Source organism: Choloepus didactylus, chromosome 15 (assembly GCF_015220235.1).
Source record: "Choloepus didactylus isolate mChoDid1 chromosome 15, mChoDid1.pri, whole genome shotgun sequence".
Taxonomy (NCBI): Eukaryota; Metazoa; Chordata; class Mammalia; order Pilosa; family Megalonychidae; genus Choloepus; species Choloepus didactylus.
The window spans coordinates 41,280,961-41,307,393 of record NC_051321.1 but is presented as its reverse complement, the minus strand read 5'-3'; the positions used below and the strand labels follow the sequence as shown (position 1 = coordinate 41,307,393).

Sequence of the window (26,433 nt, the reverse complement as noted above, 5' to 3'; positions counted from 1 at the left end):
GAAATAGGATCCCATTATTTTCCAGAAAACGAACAAACTAGCCAACAGTCTGGAAGTTCAAAACCTTGATTTCTAACTTCATAATGCCTTGAGCCTCATCAAACCAGGCTGTCTCCAAAGAAAGCAGCATCAGAAGAACATAAAAATGTTCTCATCCAAGTGGCGATGCCAGCGGGAGGAGTGAAATCAAAAAAGCTCTGCAGTGGCATTTAAGCGACTTAATTGTTTGCCATATTTGCCAGAATTTCTGCAAATGGGACCTCAGACATAGGTATTGGAGACAATGTCTTCTGCCAACGATTTTTACCAAGTTATATATCTTCATGATATTGGTATCATTGTTTTCTCAGTCGACCAGATTTGAGAACTCGAGTCTTGGGGAAGGGGGGGCGGGGTGAGGCAGGAGGCTTATCTGGCTATTCATTCGTTAAACTTCATTGACTCTTTAATGAAGGGTCAGTGTTCATTTGTTCAACAACTATTTATTTGGAACCTCCTCTGGGTCCGACATTCTGCTAGGCATTGATTATACTATTAGACAAAATCTGATAAAACACATGTTCAAGTTCAGCAGTGTCCAAAACAGAAAAAGGTACCCTTTCTGGTTGAGCTTACATTCTAATGGAAAGAAAAAGAAAGTCAAACAGATAAACAAGAAAATGTCACGGTTGAGTGCTATGTAAAATGGAATGATGAAACAGAATGATTAGGGACCTACTCTAGATTAGGTTATGGGGGTGTGGGGAGGACAGGGACTGAAGAAGAGATTAAGCTGAGGCCTGAATGATGGACAAGAGGGAGCCAGCTGTGTGAAGATCTGGGGCATCTTCCAAGTGGGGGATACAGCTAGTGCAAAGGCCTAAGAGAAGATTGTTGTACTGTTGAGACGAGATGGGAGATGCACAAAGGGACCATTGTAAGAAATTTGAATTTTATTTATGAATGCAGTAGAAAGTCATACGCTTTCAAGCATTGGAGTAAAATGATCTGATTAACATTTTAAAAATGTTAATCTTTAATATCTAAAGGGTAATTAGATATATAGTTCTTAATGACATGTAGAAGAGAGGAAAAGACTGATACTGATTTGTAAGAGACAATGTTATAATGAAATCCTTTATCACCACACTTAACACTTGTGTGTCCAGAGGAGATGCATAACCTCTCTAAACTTCAGTGTCTTCATCTGGGAAATGGGGATAATTCATAGGGTTGTTGTCAGGATTAAAGGAGATAATATAAAACATTTAACCATGTGAGTGAACCAAGAAGCACTCAAAAAATATTACTAACCACGTGATTCTCTTTTGTTAACTTTGAGCAAGTGACTTAACATATAGGTCTCAATTTCCTCAGCTGTTAAATGAGGATAATAATAGTTTTAGGTCACAATCCTTATCTGAAGTGCCTGCCAGATGTTTTTCTGAGATTAGAATTTTTCAGATTTTGAAAACTAACCCACTGTATGTACAGCTTCTAGGGCAGCATCCTATAATGAAAATCATTTGTAGTTCTGCAGCAAAATATATGAATACTCACACCAAGAGGAATAAATAGAAAACTAGCCATATGTCAGTTCTGGTCAGGTTTTGTTGCCATGTGAGTAAAAAAAAAAAAGAAAAAAAAAAAAAGAGTATGGTTTCAGACCTTTTTTCAATTTCAGAATTGTAAATAATGGATCATAGACCTGTGGGTCTAGGGTTGTTGTAGGATTAAATGAGTTGAAACACAGAACATATTAGCAAATACTAAGTACTAAATAAATATTAGCTATTATTTTTACCATCAGAAAGATGCTTCAAAAATCAGTGGCAGAGTGCTTGCTTTGCCGCACATATACCCATTACTAAAATTAGAATGAAACAGTGAAGATCAGCATGGTCCCTGCACAAGGATGACATGCAAATTCATGAAGCGTTCCATATTTTTAGAGAATGGGGAGCTCATGCTTAATTTGTGCAGAATTTCTATTTAGGTTAATTGTAAATGTTTGGAAATGGATAGTGGTAATGGTAGCACATTATTGCAAGTGTAATTAACAGCACTGAATTATGTTTGTGAATGTGGTTGATGAGGAAGTTTGGGGACATGTATGTATTAGAAGAAAGTTAGAAGATAAAACATGGGACTATATAACACAGTAAACCCTGTTGTGGACAATGGACTGTGGTTAATAGTAAAACTATAAGAATATTCTTTCATGAATTACAACATACATATGACACTATTACAAGGTATTAATAATAGGGTGGTATATGGGGGAAAATGCACCTATTGTAAACTATGGACTATAGTTAACAGTAATATTTTAATATTCCTCCAACAATTGTAACAAAGGGACCACACTAATGCAAAGTGTCAACAATAGCAGGAGTATATGGGAACATTGTATTTTTTACGTGGTTTTTCTGTAAACCCACAACTTCTCTAATTAAAAATAATAATATTTTAATGTTATGTTAAGTGAAAGAAACCACACAAAGTACTACATATCGAATTATTCCATTTATATAAAATGTAAATATAAATAAATCTATAGAGACAAAATTAGATTAGTGGTTAATGTAGTGCTGGGGAAGGATAGAGGGATTGAAAGGTGACTGCTAAGGAGTATGGGGTTTTTCTTTTTGGAGTAATGAAAATGTTCTAAAATTGACTGTGGTGATGATGCATTACTCTGTTTATACGTCTACACTAAAAGCCACTGACTGTACACTATGGATGGAATGTATAGTATATGAATATATCGTAAAAAAAAAACTGCTTTAAAAAAAATCAGTGGCAGAAGGAAGAACTATTGAACAAAGAAAGTTGGAAAGTTGACTATATGGAAGGAAAAATCATATTCCTACTTCATACCATATGCCAAGATGGGTTAAAGATCTAAAAATTAAAAACAAAACTTTAAAACTACTAGGGAGACTATATTGAAGAATATTTTGACCCCAGAGGAGCAAAGGATTTCTTAATGCACAAACATATTTATCATTGAGGGGAAAAACAGATAAATTTGAACCATGAAACTGTAAGACTTCTATATTGCAACAGGAAAACATCCAGGAGAAAGGGGAAGAAAACTGGCTTAACATACTTCTCTTTGGTTTTTATTTTTTTTTAATTTTTTTTCATTAGAGAAGTTGTAGGTTTATAGAAAAATCATGCAGAAAATAGAGTTCACATATACCCGCTCCCCCAATATTACCCATTATTAACAACTTTCATTAGTGTGGTACATTTGTTACAGTTGATGAAAGACTATTATTATAATTGGATTATTAACTATAGTCTATGGTTTGCATTAGGGTTCATTGTTTGTGTTGCACATTCCTTTTTTTTTTTAATTTTATTCTAGTAACACACATATAACCTAAGATTTCCCCTTTTAGCCACATTCAAATGATAACTCATGCTGTTAATTATGTTCACAATGTTGTGCTGCTATCATCACCATTCATTACCAAAACTTTTCCATCACCCCAAATAGAAATTCCATACAATTTAAATAAGCATTAACTCTTCCACTTCCTACCTCAACCCTGGTCACTATTAATCTATTTTCTAGTTTCTGACTCTATGAATTTGCTTATTCTAATTATTTTATATCAGTGAGATCATATTGTTCTTTTGTGTCTAGCTTATTTCACTCAAGATGATGTCTTCAAGTTTCTTCCATGTTGTTGCATGTGCCAGAATCACTCCGTTTCACGGCTGAATAATATTCCATTGTGTGTGCATACCACATTTTGTTTATCATTCATCAGTTGATGGGCACTTGAGTTGTTTCCATCTTTTTGCAATTGTGAGTAATTTAACATGCTTCTCTTTTAACAGCAGGGAAGAACTTTCCAAGAAGCTGACAGCAGACTTCTTAAAATGTGTAGAATTGGGTCAAACCTGTTATTAAACCTGGTACAAAACCAGACATTGGCAATGGGGATGGAATTATCCTTAGACAACCCAGGAGATGAGGGTGGAGTCAGTTTCCCCTGAGACACAAAGCTATTGGGAGAGATGGAAAAATAGCCTACCCCTCGCTGCAGGTATCACACTTCTAAGAAGAATGAAAAGGTGGGAGGAAGTGATAGTGTCTTGCCTGAAGAAAGCAAAAATCTTCTCATCAATTCTTAGAAGAGTTCTACTTACATCTCATGGACCAGAACTTTGTCACATGCCCACCAAAACTGCAGAGGATTCTGGAAAGATAGTGGAATATACCAGTACTAACTTTAGACTTTTTATATGATCAAAAGTACCTTGATATGAATATAAAAATATACATTATCCAGTTAAATTATTTAAACTTTTAGAATGAAATTATTAGATCTACAGTTATAATGTTGCCTCCTGCTAAACATAAAAATAAATTTTAGGATGAGACTTCCAGGAAGATGGTGGAGTAGGTGAGGCAGAGGGGCTTCTCCTCTATCAGAGTAACTAGAAAGGTGCTGGAGGACACCAGGGACCATGGTTCCAGGATGTGACAGTACGTGGAGGGGACACCTGACAAAAACGGAGCAGAGATGGTGGCTGGAGGGACGGAGAGCGTGTGTTCCCCTACTGGACCGTACCCCCCCCCCACACACAGGCTGGTAGCAACAAAACAGCCACCAAGCAAGGGAGTGAGCAGTGGCTCTCCACTCCCATCCACCTACCTTGGTGGTTTGCTGGCGAGGTGCTCCTCTGCAGCTGGAGGGCAGGGAACTCCCATGGGGGAACCCAGTGGGTGGCGATTGCTCGCCCCCCACGGAGGTGGGGGGGTGCAGCGGCAAGAGGCAGGGAAGAGAGAGGTGCATGCCAGCGATCAGGAGGCCTTCCCTTGCCCCAGAGACTTGTGGGTGCAGGGCAAGCAGAGAACTGGTGGGCAGGGACCACATCCCACCTGTGGGGTGCCCTTGATCAGGCTCTCTGCCTGCCTGCTCGGGGCCCACATGGGGCCTCATGACTGGGATTCTCAAGAGCATATGGAGATCCAGTGCATTGATTGGTTCCCCACCCGGTTTGGACTCGCCCACCAAAAAAAAGTTCCGGGAAGTCCTACCTGAGAGCACCACCTGCTGGTACATTAGAGAAACTGCATTCCAGTAAACTGTACCTCAAGAGTGCCACCTGCTGGTACATAGGGAAACTGCACTCCAGTGAGCTGTGACTCAAGAGCATCACCTGCTGGTTGGATTGGGAAACTGCATTCCAGCAAACCAAATTATATATAAATGCTCAATTAATTCTGCACTTCACAAAATAACCCTACCAAGACAAGCACATGCCCTGAAGCTAGAAGAAAATTACAAAGCACTTAAGGATATAGAAGATATGGACAAGCCAAATGAACAAATTAAAAAGCCAGAAGAGACACAAAATTTGGAGCAATTGATCAAAGAAATACACACAAAAATCAATATTATGGCTCAGGATGTAAAGGACATGAGGAAGACCCTAAAAGAGCATAAAGAAGAATTTGCAAGAGTAAATTAAAAAAAAAAAAAAAACCATACGGATCTTATGGAAATAAAAGATACTGTTGCTCAAATTTAAAATATTCTTGAGACACATAACACCAGATTTGAAGAAGTAGAGGAATGCATTAGCAGCCTCAAAGATTGGGTAATGGAAAGTGAAAGCACAAAAGAATGAATGGTGAAAAAAAATTCAAATAGAGCTCAGGGAAATGATGGACAACACGAAGTGCACAGATACAGAAATCATTGGTGTTCCAGAAGGGGAAGAGAAGAGTAAAGGGCTAGGAAGAGTATTCGAAGAAATTGTTGGGGAAAACTTCCCAACCCTTCTAAATATGCAAGTTAAAGATGCCCAATGAGCCCCAAAAAGAATAAATCCAAATAAACCTACTCCAAGACATATACTGATTAGATTGTCGAATGCTGAAGAGAAGGAGAGACTTCTGAAAGCAGCTAAGAGAGAAGCAATTCACCACATACAAGGGAAACAACATAAGACTAAGTACTCACTACTCAGTGTGCACTATGGAGGCAAGAAGGCAGTGGTCTGAGGTATTTCAGATTCTGAAAGAGAAAAATTGCCAGCCAAGAATTCTTTATCCAGCAAAGCTCTCCTTCAAAATTGAGGGAGAGTTTAAAAAATTTTCCCAAACAAACACTGAAAGAATTAGTTAGCAAGAGACCTGCCCTGCAAGAGACACTAAAGGGAGCTCTATCAGCTGAGAAAAAAAGAATGGAGAGAGAGGTCTGGAGAAGAGCACAGAAATGAAGAATTATTAGTAAGGATAACTTAACGGAAAAAAAAGAGAGAGGGAAAAAAATAGATCTGACAACTAAAAACCAAAGGATAAGATGGCTGGTTCAAGAACTTCCTTCACAGTAATAACTTTGAATGTGAATGGATTAAACTCTCCAATTAAAAGACACAGACTGGCAAATGAATTTAAAAATATGACCCAGCAATATGCTGTTTACAAGAGACTCATCTTAGACCCTGTGACACAAGAGACAGAAAGTGAAAGGATGGAAAAAATATTCCACACAAAATGCAATCAAAAGAAAGCTGGGGGACTAATTTGGGCAGATAATAAAAAATATATTTACAGCCTCCCCGTCCCCAGCCCCGAGGATCTGGGGGAACGTGTGGATGTGTTGGACATCCTCGCCTGGACTGGTGTTGATGTTGTCACAAACATTGGGACTGGCGATTTGATGTGCCGAGCCCTCAATCATGGGACTTGCCCTTATGAAGCTCGTTACTGCAAAGGAGAGGCTAAACTTGCATATAATTGTGCCTTTATAAAGGGGGGTTATTTGGTTGCCAAGTTACAGTCTTAAGGCCATAAAGTGTCCAAATAATGCATCAACAGTTGGGTACCTTCACTGGAGGATGGCCAATGGCATCTGGAAAACCTCTGTCAGCTGGGAAGGCACGTGGCTGGCATCTGCTCCAAGTTCTGGTTTCAAAATGGCTTTCTCCTAGGATGTTCCACTCTAGGCCACAGCTCCTCTTCAAAATGTCACTCTCAGTTGCTCTTGGTGCATTTGTCCTCTCTTAGCTTTTCTGGAGCAAGAGTCTCCTTTCAACGGCTGTCTTCAAACTACAGCTCCTCTCTCAGCTCCTGGGCGTTCTTCAGAGTGTCCCTCTTGGCTGTAGCTCCTCTTCAAAATGTCACTCTCAGAAGCACTGAGTTCCTTCTGTTTGTCAGCTCATTTATATGACTCCAGTGATTTAATTTAGACCCACTTGAATGGGTGGGGTAACACCTCCATGGAAATTATCCAATCAGAGTCATCAGCCACAGTTGGGTGGGGCACATCTCCATGGAAACACTCAAAGAATTACAATCTAATCAACACTGATATGTCTGCCCACACAAGATTACATCAAAGATAATGGAGTTTTAGGGGACATAATACATTCAAACTGGCACACCATGTATCTGATAAGAGACTACTATCTTGCATATATAAAGAAATCCTACAAGTCAACAACAATAGTACAAACAGCCCAATTATAAAATGGGCAAAAGACATGAAAAAACATTTCTCTGAAGAGGAAATACAAGTGGCTAAAAAAAAACACATGAAAAAATGTTCATGGGGAGATGTAAATCAAGACCACAATGAGATATCATCTCACACCAATAAGAATGGCTGCCATCAAACAAACAGGAAACTACAAATGCTGGAGAGGATTTGGAGAAATTGGAACTCTTACTCACTGCCGGTGGGACTGTATAATGGTATAGCCACTCTGGAAGACAACTTGGCAGTTTCTCAGAAAACGAAATATTGAATTACCCTATAATCTGCCAATTCCACTCCTCAGTATATGCCCAGAAGATTTGAAAGCAGTGACAAGAACAGACATTTGTTCACTGATGTTCATACCAGCATTGCTCACAATTGCCAAGAGACGGAAACAATCCAAGTGTCCTTCAAAAGACAAGTGGATAAACAAAATGCGGTATATACATACAGTGGAATACTATGCAGCAATAAGAAGCAACAAGATCTTGAAACATATGACAACATGGATGAACCTTGAAGATATAATTCTGAGTGAAATAACAGACACAAAAGGAGAGACATTGTATGTTACCACTTCTATGAACTATCTGAACAATGTAAAATCTATGTCTTATAATATAAGAATATTGGGGACCTAATGATAAGACAGTAGCTTTTGAGGAGGAATGATAATCTAATATGTTCAGATATGTTAATGATGGTTAAAATCAAAGGTATGGTAATGCATAGGATTGACAATTGTTTTTTAATAGGATTATAAGTATCAGAGCTGTATTGAAGGCAAATAGGAATGAAAGGGGTTGTTTAAAGGCATGTTTCCCACAGATCAGCACCACAAATATAGATAGGTACCCGCATAATATACTTCTAAGGTATGACACTAGCACAGAGAGTTGACAACAGAGGGGTACATGGGAAAATTCTACACATTGCCTACTAGAGACTATAATTAATACAAATACCATACTAGTATTATACAAATACTAGGGACAAATAATTAATGGCTGACAAGAGCTATGAGATTTTTGGGTCATGAGAATTGTTAAAAATAGAGAGTGATGAAGATTGTACAACTAAGTGATGATAATGTGAGATATGGATGGACTATCATGGATATAACATATGCTATGTGAACTTAGGAACCCCCTACTTTATAAGTCAAGCCCTTGATATTGAGCCTTGCTCAGGTGAAACTTATGGCTGTAAACAGGAGGCTGAGCCCAACTATAATTATGCCTAGGAGTCACCTCCAGAGAACCTCTTTTGTTGCTCAAATGTGGACTTTCTCTCTCTAAGCCTAACTCTGCAAATAAATTCACCACCCTCCCTGTAACATGGGATAGGACCCCCAAGACAGATGAGCCTTTCTGGTGATGTGGGACATGGATTCCAGGAATGAGCTTGACCTTGGCATCGAGGGATTGATCCTTTTGATCAAAAGAGGGAAAAGAAAGGCAACAAAATAAGGTTTTAGTGACTAAGAGAATTCAAATACAGTCAAGTTGCTGTCCTGTAGGTTACTCCAATGCAAGCTTCACCTAGATATGCCAAATGACCACAATATGATAAGCTCAAGTCAACAGTAGTCCCCAAAACCTTAAAAAACACCTGGATTCCTATCTGAGACTCTATAAAAGTTTCATTCACTAAGTTTATTCATTAGAAACTTAAATTCTTCAGAGTGCTCTTCTGCCCACTAAGTCCCCAAACTCAAAGGCAATAGCCTCTTCAAGAACATCAACTAAATGTGTCCCCTTTGCTCATAAAGTTGACACCCTTTTTCAACATGAGCAGGTTAAGTGGTCACTGCTTAGACATTCCTGAAGATCGGGAAAGTGATTAAACCAGAGCACGGGGTAGCAACAGACAAGATGGGATTTAACAAAGGATTATGAATATGGAATCTTTATATAATTTTCTTTTTCTTAGTTGCTAGGGTATTAGAATAACTAGAAGGAAAGAATTGAAATGGTAGAACTGTAACCCATAGCATCCTTTGAAATTTGTTCTATAGTTACTTGTTAAATTGTAATTTGAAAGCCATACCTTTTTGTATATATGTTATATTTCACAATAAGGGAATAACTGAAACTATAGTACTGGAACTCATAATAACTTTGGAAATTTCCTATATATCTACTGTTAAATCATACTTTGAAAGATATTACCTTTTTGTATATATGTTATATTTCATAATAAGGAAATAAACTGTGGAATTGTAACCTATAATATTCTTTGAAATTTGCTCTCTACTTGTTAAATTGCACTTGGAAAGTTATCACTCTTATGTATATATGTTATATTCTACAATTAAAAATATTATAAAAATAAATTTTAGATGGGCTAACAGTTTCAGATAAAATGCACATATATTAAATTTTATGTATGAAATCTCAAATGAGATTTGGGAAGGATGAGAACTATGCCTTTCCATAATGAAGTGGGGGAAGTGCAACTGTAAAGGAGGTAAAAAAGAAGTAGCATTATACCTCAGCTATAGGCCCATTCTCAGGCCTATGGTTGAGGTAAACTATGGAGAATGAGGATTTGAAAATTGATCTTAAAACTTTTCATGCCTGTAAACTTCTTGAAAAGCTTTCGAGTATCCCCAGGGGTACATGTTCCCCAGTTTAAAGATTCTTGATCTGGAGAAACATTTGTGTACAGTAGATCTCTACAAAGGTATTCACTGCAGCACTGTTCATCTATCAAACAGAAAATAGGGAAATAACCTAAATGTCCATAAGTAGAATAATAAAATGTAATAAAAATAAAGACAGGTGATGGGATGCCAAACAGCAGTAAAGCAAAAAAAAAAAAAAAAAAAACTAGATCTGCATAAGCCAATGTGGACAAGGTTCAAAACCATAAGTTGAGTAAAAAAAGCAAGATGCAGAGCAATATTTACAATGTACAATTTCTATGATACAGTTTCTAAAAACCACAGTCACAGAGCAATGCTATTAATATTTATAAATTTATGATGTATTTCTAACACAAATCTATGGAGTATAATATGCACCCATGTACTCACCACCCTAGGTTAACAAATGTTAGTATTTTGCCATATTTGCTTCAGATAAATTCTCAAGAAATTAAAGATGTAATTGAAGTCTTCTTTTACCCCTCTCCAATTCCATTCCTTTCCCTACCGTCCCAGAAATAATTCTTATTATGAAATTTGTGTGAAGACCTCCTGGCCGTGTTTTTATCATTTTACTACATATATGGATATCCATAAACAATAAAGAGTATCATTTTGTAAGTTCATTTTAAACATGTTTCCAAGATCTATTCCATTATATGAAAATGCTTTAATTTATCTATTTCCCTACTGATTGATATTTAGGTTTTTCCAATATTTAATTATTATAAATAAAGTTGTAATGAATATACTTGACATAAGCTCTACATATATTGCCATAAACAAGTATAAAATTATTAGAACTGGATTGAAAGAATACATCCAAAACTAATGATAACATGATGGCTATGCCTACATGGGAAATGGGTGGGGAGTAAAATGGGATTTGAGAAGAGTAATGGAAGTAGAAGAGTTATCTATCTTTATTTTCTTTTAAAAATTGTGGGACACAAGCCCACTCAACTGGTACAGAACAGTCTCTTCAATAAATAGTGTTGGGAGAACTGGATATCCATAACCAAAAGAATGAAAGAGAACCACTATCTCACACCTTATACAAAAAATTAACTCAAAATGGATCAAAGACCTAAATGTAAGAACCATACCATAAAACTCCTAGAAGAAAACATAGGGAGACATCTCCAAGATCTAGTGACAGGTGGTAGCTTCTTAGACTTTACACCCAAAGCAGAAGTAATGAAAGAAAAAATGGGTAAGTGGGAACTCCACAAAATCAAATATTTCAGTGCTTCAAAGGACTTTATCATAAGGGAGAAAAGTCAACCAACTCAATGGGAGAAAATATTTGGAAACCACATATCTGCTAAGGGTTTGATATTTTATATATATATACACACATATATATATAAATATATAAAGAAATCCTACAACTCAACAATAAAAAGACAAACAATCCAGTTAAAAATGGGCAAAAGACACGAATAGACATTTTTCTGAAAAGGAAATACAGGTGGCTAAAAAGTACATGAAAAGATGCTCAGCTTCATTAGCTATAAGGAAAATGCAAATCAAAACCACAATGAGATATTATCTCACACCTCTTAGAATGGCACTATTAAACAAACAGGAAACTACAAGTATTGGAGAGGATGTGGAGAAATAAGAACATTCTTTCACTGCTGGTGGGAATGTAAAATGGCTGCTGTGGAGGACATTTTGGTGATTCCTTGAGAAGTTTTACGACCCAGCAAAACAGCTACTTGGGATATACCCAGATCTGAAAGCAGGGATGCGAACAGACATCTGCATACCAATGTTCATAGCAGCATTATTCACAATTGCCAAAAGATAGAAACAACCCAAGTGTTCATCAACAGATGAATGGATAAACAAAATGTGTTGTATGCATACAACAGAATATTATTCAGCAGTAAGAAAAAATAAAGTCCTGAAGCACATGACAACATGGATGAACCTTAAGGATATTATGTTAAGTGAAATAAATCAGACACAAAAGAACAAATATTATATGATCTCACTTGTGCCAGTTTGAATGTATTATGTCCCCCAGAAAAAGCCATATTCTTTAATGTAGGCTTGTGGGGCAGATGTTTTGATGCTGATTAGATTTGCTTGGAGATGCACCCCACCCAACTGTAGATGATAACTGATGGGATATTTCTGTGGAGGCATGGCCCCACCCATTCAGGGTGGGCCTCGATCAGTGGAGCCATATAAATGAGCTGGCTCAAGGAGAGGAAAAAGAGTGCAGCTGTGAGTGACGTTTTGAAGAGGAGCAAGCTTGCTAGAGAGGAATGTCCTGGGAGAAAGCCATTTTGAAACCAGAACTTTGGAGCAGACGCCAGACACGTGCCTTCCCAGCTAACAGAAGTTTTCCGGACGTCATTGGCCATCCTCCAGTGAAGGTACCCGATTACTGATGTGTTACCTTGGACACTTTATGGCCTTAAGACTGTAACTGTGTAGCCAAATAAACCCCCTTTTTATAAAAGCCAATCCATCTCTGGTGTTTTGCATTCCGCAGCACTAGCAAACTAAGACAGATTTTGGTACCAGGAGTGGGGTGCTTTTGCTGCTGAGTTTGCAAATACCAAACATGTTGGAATGGCTTTTCAAATGGATAAGGGGAAGATTCTGGAAGAATTGTGAGGAGCTTGATAGAAAAGGCCAAAACTGCTTTAAAGAGACTGTTTATGGAAATATGGAGTCTAAAGATACTTCTGACGAGGCCTTGAACAGAAATGATGAATATGTTGTTGTAAACTGGAAGAAAGGCGATCCTTGTTTTAAAGTGGCACAGAATTTGGCAAAATTGAGTCCTGGTGTTAGATGGAAGGAAGAATTTGAAAATGACAACCTGGAATACTTAGCTGAGGAGATCTCCAGACTACATGTGGAGGATGTAGCCTGGCTTCTTCTTACAGCTTATAGTAAAATGCGAGCAGAGAGAGATAAACTTAGAACTGAACTCTTGGGTTCAAAGAAACCAGAAGCTGATGGCTTGGAAAATTACGAGCTTCCAAGGGGTGGAATCCCAGAAGCTACAGCCCAACATGAGGATGTAACCAAACATGGAACCCAGCTGCCATTTCAGTACAAGCCAAGATTGGAGATGGAATTATCCAGAAAGGATTTGTGGAAAGTCCTATTGTCTGATGGCTTTGACCCCTGCATGCTTCATGCAAAGCCAACAGAATTTTTGCAAGATCTTTACAGACAGAGCCGTTGCCAGTCTGGACTGGAGGAGACAGACAAGGAACAAATTGCAGGAAAAATTTCTTCAAAGACAGAGCCATGGAAGTTGAGGGCTGGAGTCAAGAGGTTTGGGGCTGGGAGAGCGAAGCAGCCCACATGCATGGAAAGGGTGAGTTTGCCTCAGAGGTCGAGGGTGGGCATTCCACCTCGATGCTCTGGAAGAGTTTTGCCACCCGAGGTCCCAAAGAGGGTGGAGCACATTCCCAGGGAACTGGGGAGAGCCTGGCTGCCACCACACTGTTCTGAAGGGGTTGAGCGTGTGCCCCAGAGATGGAAGGGAATCCGGGAGCAGCCCCGATGTTTGAGGAGGGTGGGGCCGAGAAGGTGGTCTCCCCAATGTGTGGGTATGTTGGAGCACTCACCTAAGCATTTGGAGAGGAAAGGGCTGCCACAAAGGCCCTTAGGAAGGGTTAGACTCTCTCTCTCTCAAGCCCCAAGGATGCAACGTTGTTCTATAAATGACTCTCAGACTTTGAAATCTAATGAAGTTTGTCCTGCAGGTTTTAGGAACAGTTTTGGTCCTGTTAACCCTGTTTTCCTTACTCTTTCTCCCTATGGCAATTGAAATGTTTATCCTATGAATGTCCCTCCTTTGTATATTGGAAGCATATAACTTGTTCTAAGTCCACAGATCCAAAACTAAAGGAAAAGTATGCCTTAGGACTGACCACGCCTATATTTGATTTTCATGGGATCTTGTACTTAACTATTGTTACTGAAATGATTTAAGTTTCTGTGGTATTGTGGGATGAATGTGTTTTGTATTTGGAAAGAATATGTTTTTCTGGGATCCAGGGGGTGGAATGTGCCAGTTTGAATGTATTATGTCCCCCAGAAAAAGCCATATTCTTTGATGTAGGCTTGTGGGGCAGACGTTTTGATGCTGATTAGATTTGCTTGGAGATGCACTCCACCCAACTGTAGATGATAACTGATGGGATATTTCCGTGGAGGCATGGCCCCACCCATTCGGGGTGGGCCTTGATCAGTGGAGCCATATAAATGAGCTGGCTCAATGAGAGGAAAAGGAGTGCAGCTGTGAGTGACGTTTTGAAGAGGAGCAAGCTTGCTAGAGAGGAATGTCCTGGGAGAAAGCCATTTTGAAACCAGAACTTTGGAGCAGACGCCAGACACGTGCCTTCCCAGCTAACAGAGGTTTTCCGGACGCCATTGGCCATCCTCCAGTGAAGGTACCCGATTACTGATGTGTTACCTTGGACACTTTATGGCCTTAAGACTGTAACTGTGTAGCCAAATAAACCCCCTTTTTATAAAAGCCAATCCATCTCTGGTGTTTTGTATTCTGCAGCATTAGCAAACTAAGACATCACTGATATGAAATAATTATAATATGTAAACTCATAGACATAAAATACAGAATATGAGTTACCAGGATATAGAATGAGTCTGAAGAATGGGAGCAGTTGCTTAATATGTGCAGAATGTTTAACTAGGTTGAACTTAAAAGTCTGAAAATGGACAGATGTCACAGTAGCACATTATTGTGAGAATAATTAACAGCGCTAAATAGAGTGTGAATGTGGTAGAAAGAGGAATTTAGAGTCATGTATGTCACCAGAGGAAAAGTTGGAGGTTAAAACATGGGAACGTATAACACAGTGAATCTTGTGATGGACAATGTCTATGGTTAACTGCATAAATATTAAAAAGTTCTTCCATAAACTAGCACAAATGTATGACACTATTACAAGGAAATAATAACAGAGGAGTATATGGGGAAAATGTACCTATTGCAAACTATGGACTATAGTTAACTAATATTTTAATACTCTTTCATCAACAGTAACAAATGGACTACACCAATACTATGGATCAAAAATAGGGGGGATGGGGTATGGGAGGATTTGGATTTCCTTTTTTATTTTTATTTCTTTCTTGGAGTAATGAAAATGTTCTAAAATTGATCATGGGTTGTAGGCATCACTATGTGATGATACTGTGAGCCAGTGATTGTACACTTTGGATGGTTTGTATGCTGTGTGAATATATCTCAGCAAAACTGCATTAAAAAATTGTGGGCCAGAAATATGACAATATATTAATATATGTTAATTCTGTGTGGTAGGAACACAATTTTTATTATGTTCATTTTTATTTTCTATTTTTCCAACCTTTTATTATGAAGTTTTTTCAAAAATACAGAAAATTTGAAAGCCTTATGCAAACACTCATATACCTAACACCTAAACTTTACAATTACACAATTACAAATATGTTACTGTTTGCTTTATTACATAATTATTATTCATTTATTTTTATTCATATCCATCCATCTTGTTTTTCTTATGCATTTCAAAGTAAGTTGCAAACACCAGTCAGTACACTTCACCTCCTAAATATTTTAGTATGGATATCATTAACTTTGGTTCAACAATTGTTTAGAGGGTTTTGTGTGTTTTTTTAGGTAAAATGTATATTGAAATGCACAAATCTTAAGTGTAACTCAAACTCCTACCAAGATATAGAATACTACTATAACTTCTAGAGAGTTCCATTATATCCCTTCTTGGTCAATACAAGCCTACACCCACGCTCAGAAACAGCCCTATTCTGATTTTTTCCACCATGGATTATTTTTTATTTTTCTAGAACTTCATATAGATGCAACCCTACACTGTGGGCTAGTTTGTGTATGGCTTCATTTGCTCAACATTATGGTTATGGTTTATCCATGTGGTTACATGTTGCAGTAGTTCATTCCTTTTTATCACTGAATAGTAAACAGATTGTATCATAATTTATTTATCCATTCAACTGTTTATGGATATTTGGGTTGTTTCCAGTTTGAGGCTATTATGAATAAAGTGCTATAAATATTCTTGTACATGTCTTTTTTTTATTGTATGATGTTGATTTTTTAATTCAATTTTATTGAGATATATTCACATACCATACATCAAGAGTGTAAAATCAATTGATCATAGTACCATCATATAGCTGTGCATTCATCACCCCAATCTATTTTTTGAACATTTTCCTTGTACCAGAAAAAGTGAAAATAAGAATAAAAAATAAAAGTAAAAAAAGAACACCCAAATCACACCCCCCACCCTATTTTTCATTTAGTTTTTTTGTCTCCATTTTTCTACTCATCCATCCATACATGGGATAAAGGGAGTGTGATCCACAAAGCTCTCACAATCACATTGTCACCCCTTGTAAGCTACCTTGCTACACAATCGTCTTCAAGAATCAAGGCTACTGGGTTGCAGTTTGATAGTTTCAGGTATTTATTTCCAGCTATTCCAATGCATTAAAACCTAAAAAGGGTTATCTATATAGTGCATAAGAATGCCCACCACAGTGACCTCTCGACTCCATTTGGAATCTCTCAGCCACTGAAACTTTATTTTGTTTCATTTCGCATCCCCCTTTTGGTCAAGAAGATGTTCTCAATCCCATGATGTCCAGATTTATCCCCGGGAGTCATATCTCATGTTGCCAGGGAGATTTACACCCCTGGGAGTCAGATCCCACTTGGGGGGAGGGCAGTGAGTTCACCCACCGAGTTGGCTTAGTTAGAGAGAGGGCCCCATCTGAGCAACGAAGAGGTACTTCTTAGGCACAATTAAAAACAGGTTTAGCCTCTCCCTTGCAGTAACGAGCTTCACAAGGGCAAGTCCCGTGATAGAGGGCTCGGCACATCAAACCACCCATCCTCAACGTTTGTGATGAGAGCATCAACAACAATCCAGGTGAGGAGGCCCAACACCTCTGCATTTTCCCCCAGCTCCTCAGGAGGCCCCTGCATATATATTTTTATTCTCTGGCCAAATTACTTTGGGATGTGTCACTATTTCACACAAACCTATGCATACCTATCAGATCTCACTTCCTATTAAAAGTTCCATGTAATTATGGTATTTGAACAAACTGTATCAGTTAAATTGTTAACGAAATATAGATCTTGCACCAACTAAACATCTCTTCCCTTGGTCTCACACGGAATTTGAAGTTTTAAAATGCAGTAAGTATTGTCCTTTACCCTTTGGCCTGATTTGCCCTTGTCCTAACCACATCTGCTTCATTCATGTCTCTAGTTAGAGTCTGGACTCTTTTTCAGCTTTTTTAACAGTTGCGATATGTGCTAATACTGACATTCTTATCTGCCGAGTTCTAGCTCTGAGTTTCAGGTGTCACACAGATACCCAAAATTGCAGGGATCGATCAGGTTATACACAAAGGGATCAGCATCTCGGAATCTGGAGATAGCCATTACAATTCAGGAATAGATGTGACTGCTGTAAGAGCTTACAACCTAGGGACTGTTACAATAAGCATTCCCCTGATAAGCTATGCTCTAAGGTTCAATTCTGAGTTTACACATTGTAGTTAGTCCATATTGGTGAGGCATTATAGCGTTTGCCTTTGTTTCCGGCATACTTCACTCAAAATGCTGTCTACAGGTTCCATTCACCTCGTTGAGTGTCTCACAGCTTCACTCCTTCTCACAGGTGCTCAATATTCCATTGTATGCATACACCACAGTTCACAATTCTGTTCCTCAGTTGATGTACTCTTAGGCCACCTCCACTCATTGCAAATCAGGCATACTGTCTCCATAAACACCAGTGTGCAAATGTCCATTCATGTCCCTGCTCTCAGATCCTCCAAGTATATGCCCCCTAATGAGGTTGCAGGACCTTATGGCACTCACATACTTAGCTTCGTGTAGAACCACCCCACTGTCCTCCAGAAAGGCTATACTATTCTGCCTCCTAACCAACATAAATATGTACATTCCTCTTTCCATGTTTTCTCCAGCACTTTTATCCGTGTTTACATTTTTTCATACAATTTTATAGAGCTATATTCACATACCATATAATTATCCACACAGTGTATAATCAGTTGTTCACGGTATCATCATATAGTTGTACATGTATTTTTGCAGTAGCATGTTTTCATCTACCTTGGATATATACCTAGGAGTGGAATGGTTGGGACATCAGTATGTTTTTAACTTTATAAGAAAATGTCAATTAGTTTTCCAAAGTGATATTATCATTTTTCATTTTATACACTGTTCTAGTTTGCTAATACTGCAGTTAAGCAAAACACGTGAAATGGATTGGCTTTTATAAAAGGGGGTTTATTTGGTTACACAGTTACAGTCTTAAGGCCATAAAGTGTCCAAGGTAACACATCAGCAATCGGGTACCTTCACTGGAGGATGGCCAATGGTGTCCAGAAAACCTCTGTTAGCTGGGAAGGCATGTGGCTGGTGTCTGCTCCAAAGTTCTGGTTTCAAAATGGCTTTCTCCCAGGATGTTCCTCTCTAGGCTGCAGTTCCTCAAAAATGTCACTCTCAGTTGCTCTTGAGTTATTTGTCCTCTCTTAGCTTCTCTGGAGCAAGAGTCTGCTTTCAATGGCCATCATCAAACTGTCTCTCATCTGCAGCTACTCTCTCAGCTTCTGTTCATTCTTCAAAGTGTCCCTCTTGGCTGTAGCAAAGCTCGATCCTTCTGTCTGAGCTTATAATGCTCCAGTAAACTAATCAAGGCCCATTCTGAATGGGCGGGGCCACACCTCCAGGGAAATTATCCAATCAGAGTTATCACCCATAGTTGGGTGGGGCGCATTTCATTGGAAACAACATAATCCAAACATTCCAACTTAATCCCCACTAATATATCTGCCCCACAAGATTGCATCAAAGAACATGGCTTTTTCTGGGGGACATAATACATTCAAACTGGCACATACACCCACCAGTAATGTATGAGAGTTCAACCAGTCAAAATTTTAACTTGAGCACTGTAGTAGATACACTAGAGTGCTAACAAATTATCCTTGTCTAAAAAACTTACAATATAATTTGGGAGATTAGGCTAACACACATGAAATGAAGAAAATTGAATACTAAACTGTGCAAAGCTGATTTTACATGCAAGGATAATTATGTAGTCCTAAGAAATCAAGAGGCAGAAGTGCTCCCCTCTTGTCTCCTCCCCTACAGAAGTTTATTGGGTAAGGTGCTCCAGCTCACCTTATCTGAAGGGAAGAAGGGAAGGAGGTGCTACATGGACTCTTGTTCCTTACGGTAAGATTTCTCCTTTATGGGTTTCAAGGACAGGAGCAAGAAATCACTGAAATTTTCAAGAAATTTAACCTCATTTTGTACTAACAGGTGGTATATGGTAATAATCCAAACAGACCTATTGGATCAGTGATTAATGATTACTTAATAATCAATAATAAGATATACATTTCATGTTTTATTACATATTTCACATCATGATATTTTTTAAAGTAACTTCTTCTGACATGGCACAGCATACCTTGTATGCTTTCTTTTTCCTCTGGTAACAATGTCTCTGACAGAGAGCATGGTCTTAAATATCACTCAATAATTATGACTGTTCAGATAACAAATGGTTTTCTTTGTAATAGTGCAGAATGCCACAAGATGTCACTCTTCAGCTGAAAAACTATTCCAATTCAGTACAGGCGCTGACAATACCTAATACCAGAGCAACAGACAAAAACCGCTAACTACCCTCAGTAGTTTATCCATACAAATACAGTTTTCTAGGGGAAGAGAGGGTTTCCATCTGTGAAATCTACACGTAAGATACTCTTATTTATGAAACATATATTAATATTTCTTAGCTTTATAGGTACTAATTGGTTTTCATTATAAATTGTATTAAGACAACTAATTTAATGAAATACAATAGTAATGAAATACAAAGCTGAAATGTAAAGATCATTAATCATTGAAAGTCAAGAAACTTATGGCTTTATCACTAAATAGACATGTGACCTTGGGCAAGTCATTTAATTTCTGATTTCATCAGGGTGGTAAAAACTTCCTTTCTTAGATTAATATACACTACTATATATTTGATATATACTACTACATATTTAAATATAGTCTTCTAATTCTAAAGCACTTTGCTTTTATAGAAGTAATCAAATTATAACTATTCAAGTATGATACCACTAGGGGTTCAGTACTAGAAAATATTGTACCTAAGAAGACATTAAGAAATATAGTGAGACTTCTTGACATATTGGGGACATATTTTAGGAAAATATTTACTTTGTATAAAACAATATAGTCAGAGTTATAAACTCTTGAAATAAAAGAACACATTTATTACAGAGAAACTTTTTTAATGATAGAATATTCTGAAGTTAAAAAAATAGATTTGCTTAAACATAAAATTTTCAAGATTCAAGAATAATCAGTTCTTAAAAGTTGTATATACCATTTTAATTAGTAATACTGCCTTTCAACTATAATCCAAATAATTTTTTTAATCTTCTAATTTTTGTAAGATATTTATAGCTGATTTACAATATATAAAAATATACAAAAGTACAAGTGCCTCCCTCAACTGCTCTACACTACCGTATGTTAATGAAGTAGAATATATTTCCATTACTAGTAACAGTTATTAGGATAAAAATTGTATTAGGATAAGAAGGACTATCGGAAACGATAGGATTCAGAATGATACGTAAACTACCAGAAGGTAGTGTGCTTGTGCAAATAGCGCCTAGTTCAGAATGTTAACAGTTTTTTTTTTTTTTTTAGCTCAAAATTCACCTTTCTATTTAAGAAAATACAATAATGATTTGTCAATATTCCCATGGTTGTTTCCAGCATTGGAAACAAAGTAAACGATTTCCATTTCATTTTACAGTACTTTTTCTAAGGTGCATCTGCGGTGTGTGCGTGTGTGTGTGTGTGTGTGTGCGCGCGCGCGCGCGCGTGTCGTGGTGGTGGGAAATCTCTCAGTGTGAGAGAGGTCTGGGAGGGGCATAGTGGGGGAGGCCCCTCTGTCCCATTGATAAGTTCGTTCACAGGGAGCCGGCTAAAACAGACCAAACCCTCAAGCCGTCATTCCCTCTACTCTAAAAAGGTTCCACCACCTCTCCCAGAACTCGGTAAGTTCGAAGTGCAGCAAAAGTGCATGTTTCCCAAGAATAATCTGAAACGGTTTTGTAGTTTATTGGAGGGTGGAGAGGGAAGCAGATGGAAGTTGTAATTAATTTTCAGGCATGGTTCTGCTGTCGTATTTGCACGGGGAAGAAAACCTCAATGCACGAATGGTTTCAAAAGATTATTTATACAGTAAGCCGTTTAACCCAGGAAAGCTTCAGAGGGGTCCCTCACTGGCTACTGCTGCTGCCCACTGGAAACCAGCGCCCAGACTATCTGGGGAGAGGAGATTCGTTGCCTAAGCGCAGGCTGCGCCTGACTCAGCCGCTGGCTGTCTCTGCCTCTGTCCGCAGGTCCGGGGAATGTTCCTCACCTGGCCCTGCCTGGGCTGAAGCTCCATGTGATCTTAGAAAAGCCGAGAGGACCGCGTAGGCGAACATCGCCGGCCATGAGTCCTCCCAGGCTGCAAGCGTCGCTCTCACTGCTGCTGCTGCTGGGCGGCTGTCTCCTCGAGGCCGCCCGGAGGGACACAGGGGCGGCTAGAAGCGAGGTGGAGCCGGCCCCGGGCCCCGCGAGCAACTCCGGCCGCTTCTTCAGCCCAGAGAAGCACGAGTGCAGCTGGCAGCTCCTGCAGACGGTCCTCGGGGCCGCGGCAAGCAGCGAGCTGGCGCTCAGCTGCCAAGACCCGGACGGGGCGCGGTACCAGTGCGCCTACCGCGGAGAGCCGCAGCGCTGCGCCGCCTACGCGGCCCGTGGCTCCCACTACTGGAAGCAGGTGCTGAGCCGACTGCGCAAGAAGCTGCGGCCCTGCCACGATCCCGCGCCACTCAAGGTCCGCCTTTGCGCCGGCAAGAAGGGTCACAGCGCTGAGCTGCGCCTGGTGCCCGGCGCGCCGCCGCCCACGGGCCCCACTGCCGTGGGCTTCCCTAGGAAGCCCAAGCCCCTGACCAGGGGCCGGGGACTGATCCGGAAGCATGCTTCCGGCTCAGCCGCACCGGCCCCGACTCCCCCGAGCGCAAGGTCCAAAGTGAAGCCCTCTGAGAAAACTAAAGGGAGCAAGAGGAAGGAGCTACTCTTGGGGACCAGGCCCGATCCGGACGGCCTGGACGAGAACGCGGAACTAACGGAGACCTACTGCGCTGAGAAGTGGCACTCCCTTTGCAACTTCTTTGTCAATTTCTGGAACGGCTGAGGCTGCCGGCCTGGGGAGGGGAAGGGGTGCTTTGGGGGTGGGAGTCTGCGCAGCGGGGGAGGGAAAGCTAAGAGCATTTTTACGCCAAGGGATACGAGGATGCAGATTGGGGTGGATTCCAGATTCTAGAGTTGGGGTGGGATGGGATGCTTGGGATGAGAATGTAAGGAGTATGGAGAATTTCGGGGACAGCAGAGAAGTTAAAAAATTTGAAGAGTCTCCACCCTGATTAAGAGCATAAGAAATAGAGGAAACAGAAGTAGGCATATCTTAAATGTGCAAAAACTGTAGACTGAGGAAACAGATAGGTACAGAGAGGCTGAGAAGGAGAAAATAAAGTGATCTGAATTTTGGGTGGGAAGCAAGGATACTGTTTAACACATTAATACTAAAATGTGATCACAAGCAATTGATAACCTAATCCAGGTTGAATTGTTCACAGTCTTCTCATTTAATCAGCTGACAAGATAACTGACTTTTTCCCCCTTTCTGAATTAGGTACAGACTTAGATGCCTCTTTGTGTTATAGATGACCTCTGTGGGGATAGAAATTATTCAGAGGTGAAAACTGACTCCAGGGAGATTTTCAGGATGGCTGCCTTTCAATCAATTATTTTAGAAATGCTACTTTTTAACAGAGTAATGCTTAAGTTCTGCAACTTTCCCATTAACTTTCAAAATTCAGATGTGAATTGTAGAAGCTGAGCGCTCCAGCAGATTATTTTCAACAATTCTCTATATTTGATACTTTTAAAACCAACTAAGGTTTGTAAGTATGTATCTCAGAGTATTTAGAAGTTGTGTCTACTCTATGTTTCATGTAATTAATTGTTAAGATATTTCATTTTTTAATATGATGTAAAGATAGACTTTGTACATGTTAGGTGTTCAATAAAAACTGATATTGATGTCCACTTTCTCCAAAAAGCCTGGCAAAATGTGAGCAGCATCCAAAAAAGGAATTGGAGATGAAATAGCACTATCTGGAATCATGGTTTTACCTTTCCAAACAAGACAACTGTCAATTCCTTCCTCTGTGTCCTTTGGTAGTCTGATGAACTTACCTCTGTGAAAGAGAAAAAGGCCAGACACTGGAGGCACAATTTCGTAGTGCAGGTTGCTAACCGCCTCTGCTCCTTTACTCTTAAGAAGAGTTGTACCAGATTTGTGCTTCAGGAACAGAATAGGGATGGACAGGGACCAGCCACTTGCAGAGGAATGGAAAAGGACAGATCCCGGGCACCACCAGCTTCCTGAGTGATCTTGGCTAAGTCCCAGTATCTCTGAGTCTGTACATCAAGTGAAGTTGGTTTGGGTTAAATCTGAGGTCCCTGAGGCACTCAGCCAGCATTCTAGTATCCTATACATAGTTTTGCATAAAGAGAATAATAAGTGGAAATCAACAAATGTTATATGGGGAGTATACTACATGCTATAACCCCAACAAGATCATGAAGTTGGAAAAGATCCTGAAAAAGGCAACCAAAATCGCTAGGGAAATAGAGGAGTCTTGTGTATCTGGAGCATCTAGAAAGATTTGGAAGGATAGGCTAAAAGGATAAATCTGCAGTGGAAGAGGACAGGATTAAAATCTTTAAAATAACAAGGAGGACTGACATGGGGAACATGGGTATTTCCCTCTGGAAGTGCCATTTGTTGTAAGGGGAAAGTTGCCAGGGCACATCTGGGTTTACTGTCAGAGCTGGGTTCTGCAAGGCGTCAGAAGTAGCATAGTGCCAGTGGCTTGGTCCATGGGAGGCAGAGAATTTATTTTAAAACATTGGACTATCTTGTTCTAGTTCTACTTCTCAAGTTATTTAGGAATTACCGCCATACACGTATAGATAGACCCAGTTTACCTTCCTTCTCTCACCTTGGCTAGGCAAATTCTTTACAAACTTCAAAGTCTTCCAGACTCTCTTTCAGTTTACCCCACATACTACATACTACCAACATATTAATCTTCCTAAAACATCACTTTCATCAAATACTCAGCTTACAATTTTAAATAAAGACAGGATCAGTAATAGTGTCATATTGTTGTATTGTTGGAAGCCATATTGGAGCCTGAGGCAAAAGAAAATTCAAGAACAATTATCCCGTCTTTATTTAAAATTTCAGTGTTTTGTTCAACACAAAGTTTTTGGATTAATTTTGATTTTTAAAACTATTGTATTAAAATATTATGTATTTTTTGACTGAGTTTGTTGGTACTCCTTATATTTTGTACCCAAGGCGGGAGCCTCACCCACCTCACTTGGCTTATCCTAGGCTCAGCTCTACGAGGCAGCTCTGGGGTGTGGGCAAGCACTGGTATTGCAGTCAGACAGAGCTGGTTTGAATATTGCTTCTGCCTGCCACTTACTCTTGAGAAAGTTGCTTAATCTTTCTGTGTTTCTCTTTCTCTTTTCTTGAATAAGGGTGATGGCCAACGTGTGAGGTCATCTTGAAGAATAAATTATGTGACAATATTGAATATTGCCCACTACTATAAAATGCTTTACACATGATAGGTACCCAATGAATAATACTTCTTCTTCCCTTAGAGAGTGATAAATTTAAAAATCAATTTAATTAAACAATAAACAAGTAATTTTTGACATTGTGCTAAAATGCCCTGGACTCTGGTACTGGGGAAGGGGGGCAGAGATACTTTGTCATAGTACCAACCTTCAACAAGCTTTCAAGTTAAGATTACACCATGAAGTCATTGGAAAACAATAGGAAAATTAGAAAATAAGTTTCTACAGAGGAAGGAATTGAGTGTAGGTCTGGTTATCTGGGAAGACAATCCAGGGCTGTGGGCTTGAGATAAACTTGGGTGTAACTCAAGAAACAGAGGTCGGGGAGAAAAGAAATGATGTAAACCCAAAAGTGCTGGGCCAAGCCTGGGCTCTTCCACTAACTCTAATACTGGGCAAGTCATAAAAATTTTTGTGTCTCAGAATGGTATAAGGAAAAATTATATAATATACTACTGAGGGCTCCAGGAAGCAACTACTCTCAGATATCACTGGTGGGACTGTAAATTGATATAACCCCAAAGAAGGGCAAGTTGGCAACTTATTTTATCAAGATTTAAAATACACATACCCTTTGACTTGATTGTTCCAATTCTAGGACTTGATTCTAAAGATATATTAGGTCAAGTGCACATAGAAACACAAAGTTATTACTTGCAACATTGTGTACAGTAGTGAAAGTCAGAAATAAACAATTTCAATCAATGGGAAGCTGGTTAAATAAATTAACAGTTCATTTATATTAGATTGAACCACCTGAAACTGCTGATATTTGGCTATTTTTTGACCTGTGAAACATGGAAATTTTATATGGTTCAATATAATACAATACAATGCTATGTAACCATTTTAAAGATGAAACATCTGCACATAAAATGATATGCAACACTATCAAAGATACATAATTAAGAAAACCAAGTGCTGAACAGTTTGTAAACAAAAATATACTTATATCTGTAACTTTATTGCTTTCTGTCTCTTTATATATATTTCTCTTTCTCACCTCTATAATATATGTGGATATGTATATCTGCATAGTAGTTTACATAGAGAGAAAGAGAAAGAGGGAGAGAGAGAAAGAGAGAGAGAGAGAGGGAGAGAGAGAGAGAATGCACCTAATAATTATTAGTAGAAACCTCTTAGAAGAATGCAAGGATCTCATGTGGTGACTACTTACTCCCAAGCTTTAAGTTGAGTCCTCATGGTCATTCTCTTCTTAACAAGGTGGGATAGTTTATTCTGAGAATTCTAGTTTATACTGAGAATTCTTGTTCTCCATTTGAAACATACCAAACAGTAAACAATAATATTGTTTAAACAATAAAAAAACAGTAATATTAAAACAGTAAGTTCTCCATTTGAAACATACCAAACAGTAAACAATAATATTGTTTAAACAATAAAAAACAGTAATATTAAAACAGTAAGTAATATTA

The 26,433-nt window shown here is 38.9% G+C and overlaps 1 protein-coding gene and 1 non-coding gene across 2 annotated transcripts; both read left to right on the top strand.

Annotated features, from left to right (window-relative positions):
- Positions 1-1,822: 1,822 nt before the first annotated feature.
- On the top strand, positions 1,823-1,929 carry LOC119511035. Its single transcript, XR_005212124.1, has one exon. It is a non-coding gene; the product is annotated as a U6 spliceosomal RNA (small nuclear RNA).
- Positions 1,930-21,156: 19,227 nt separating this feature from the next.
- On the top strand, positions 21,157-22,493 carry FGFBP3 (fibroblast growth factor binding protein 3). Its single transcript, XM_037804870.1, has 2 exons — positions 21,157-21,288; positions 21,637-22,493. The coding sequence occupies exon 2, from the start codon at positions 21,732-21,734 to the stop codon at positions 22,473-22,475; it is 744 nt and encodes a 247-aa protein (XP_037660798.1). The 5' UTR covers positions 21,157-21,288; positions 21,637-21,731; the 3' UTR covers positions 22,476-22,493.
- Positions 22,494-26,433: the final 3,940 nt, after the last annotated feature.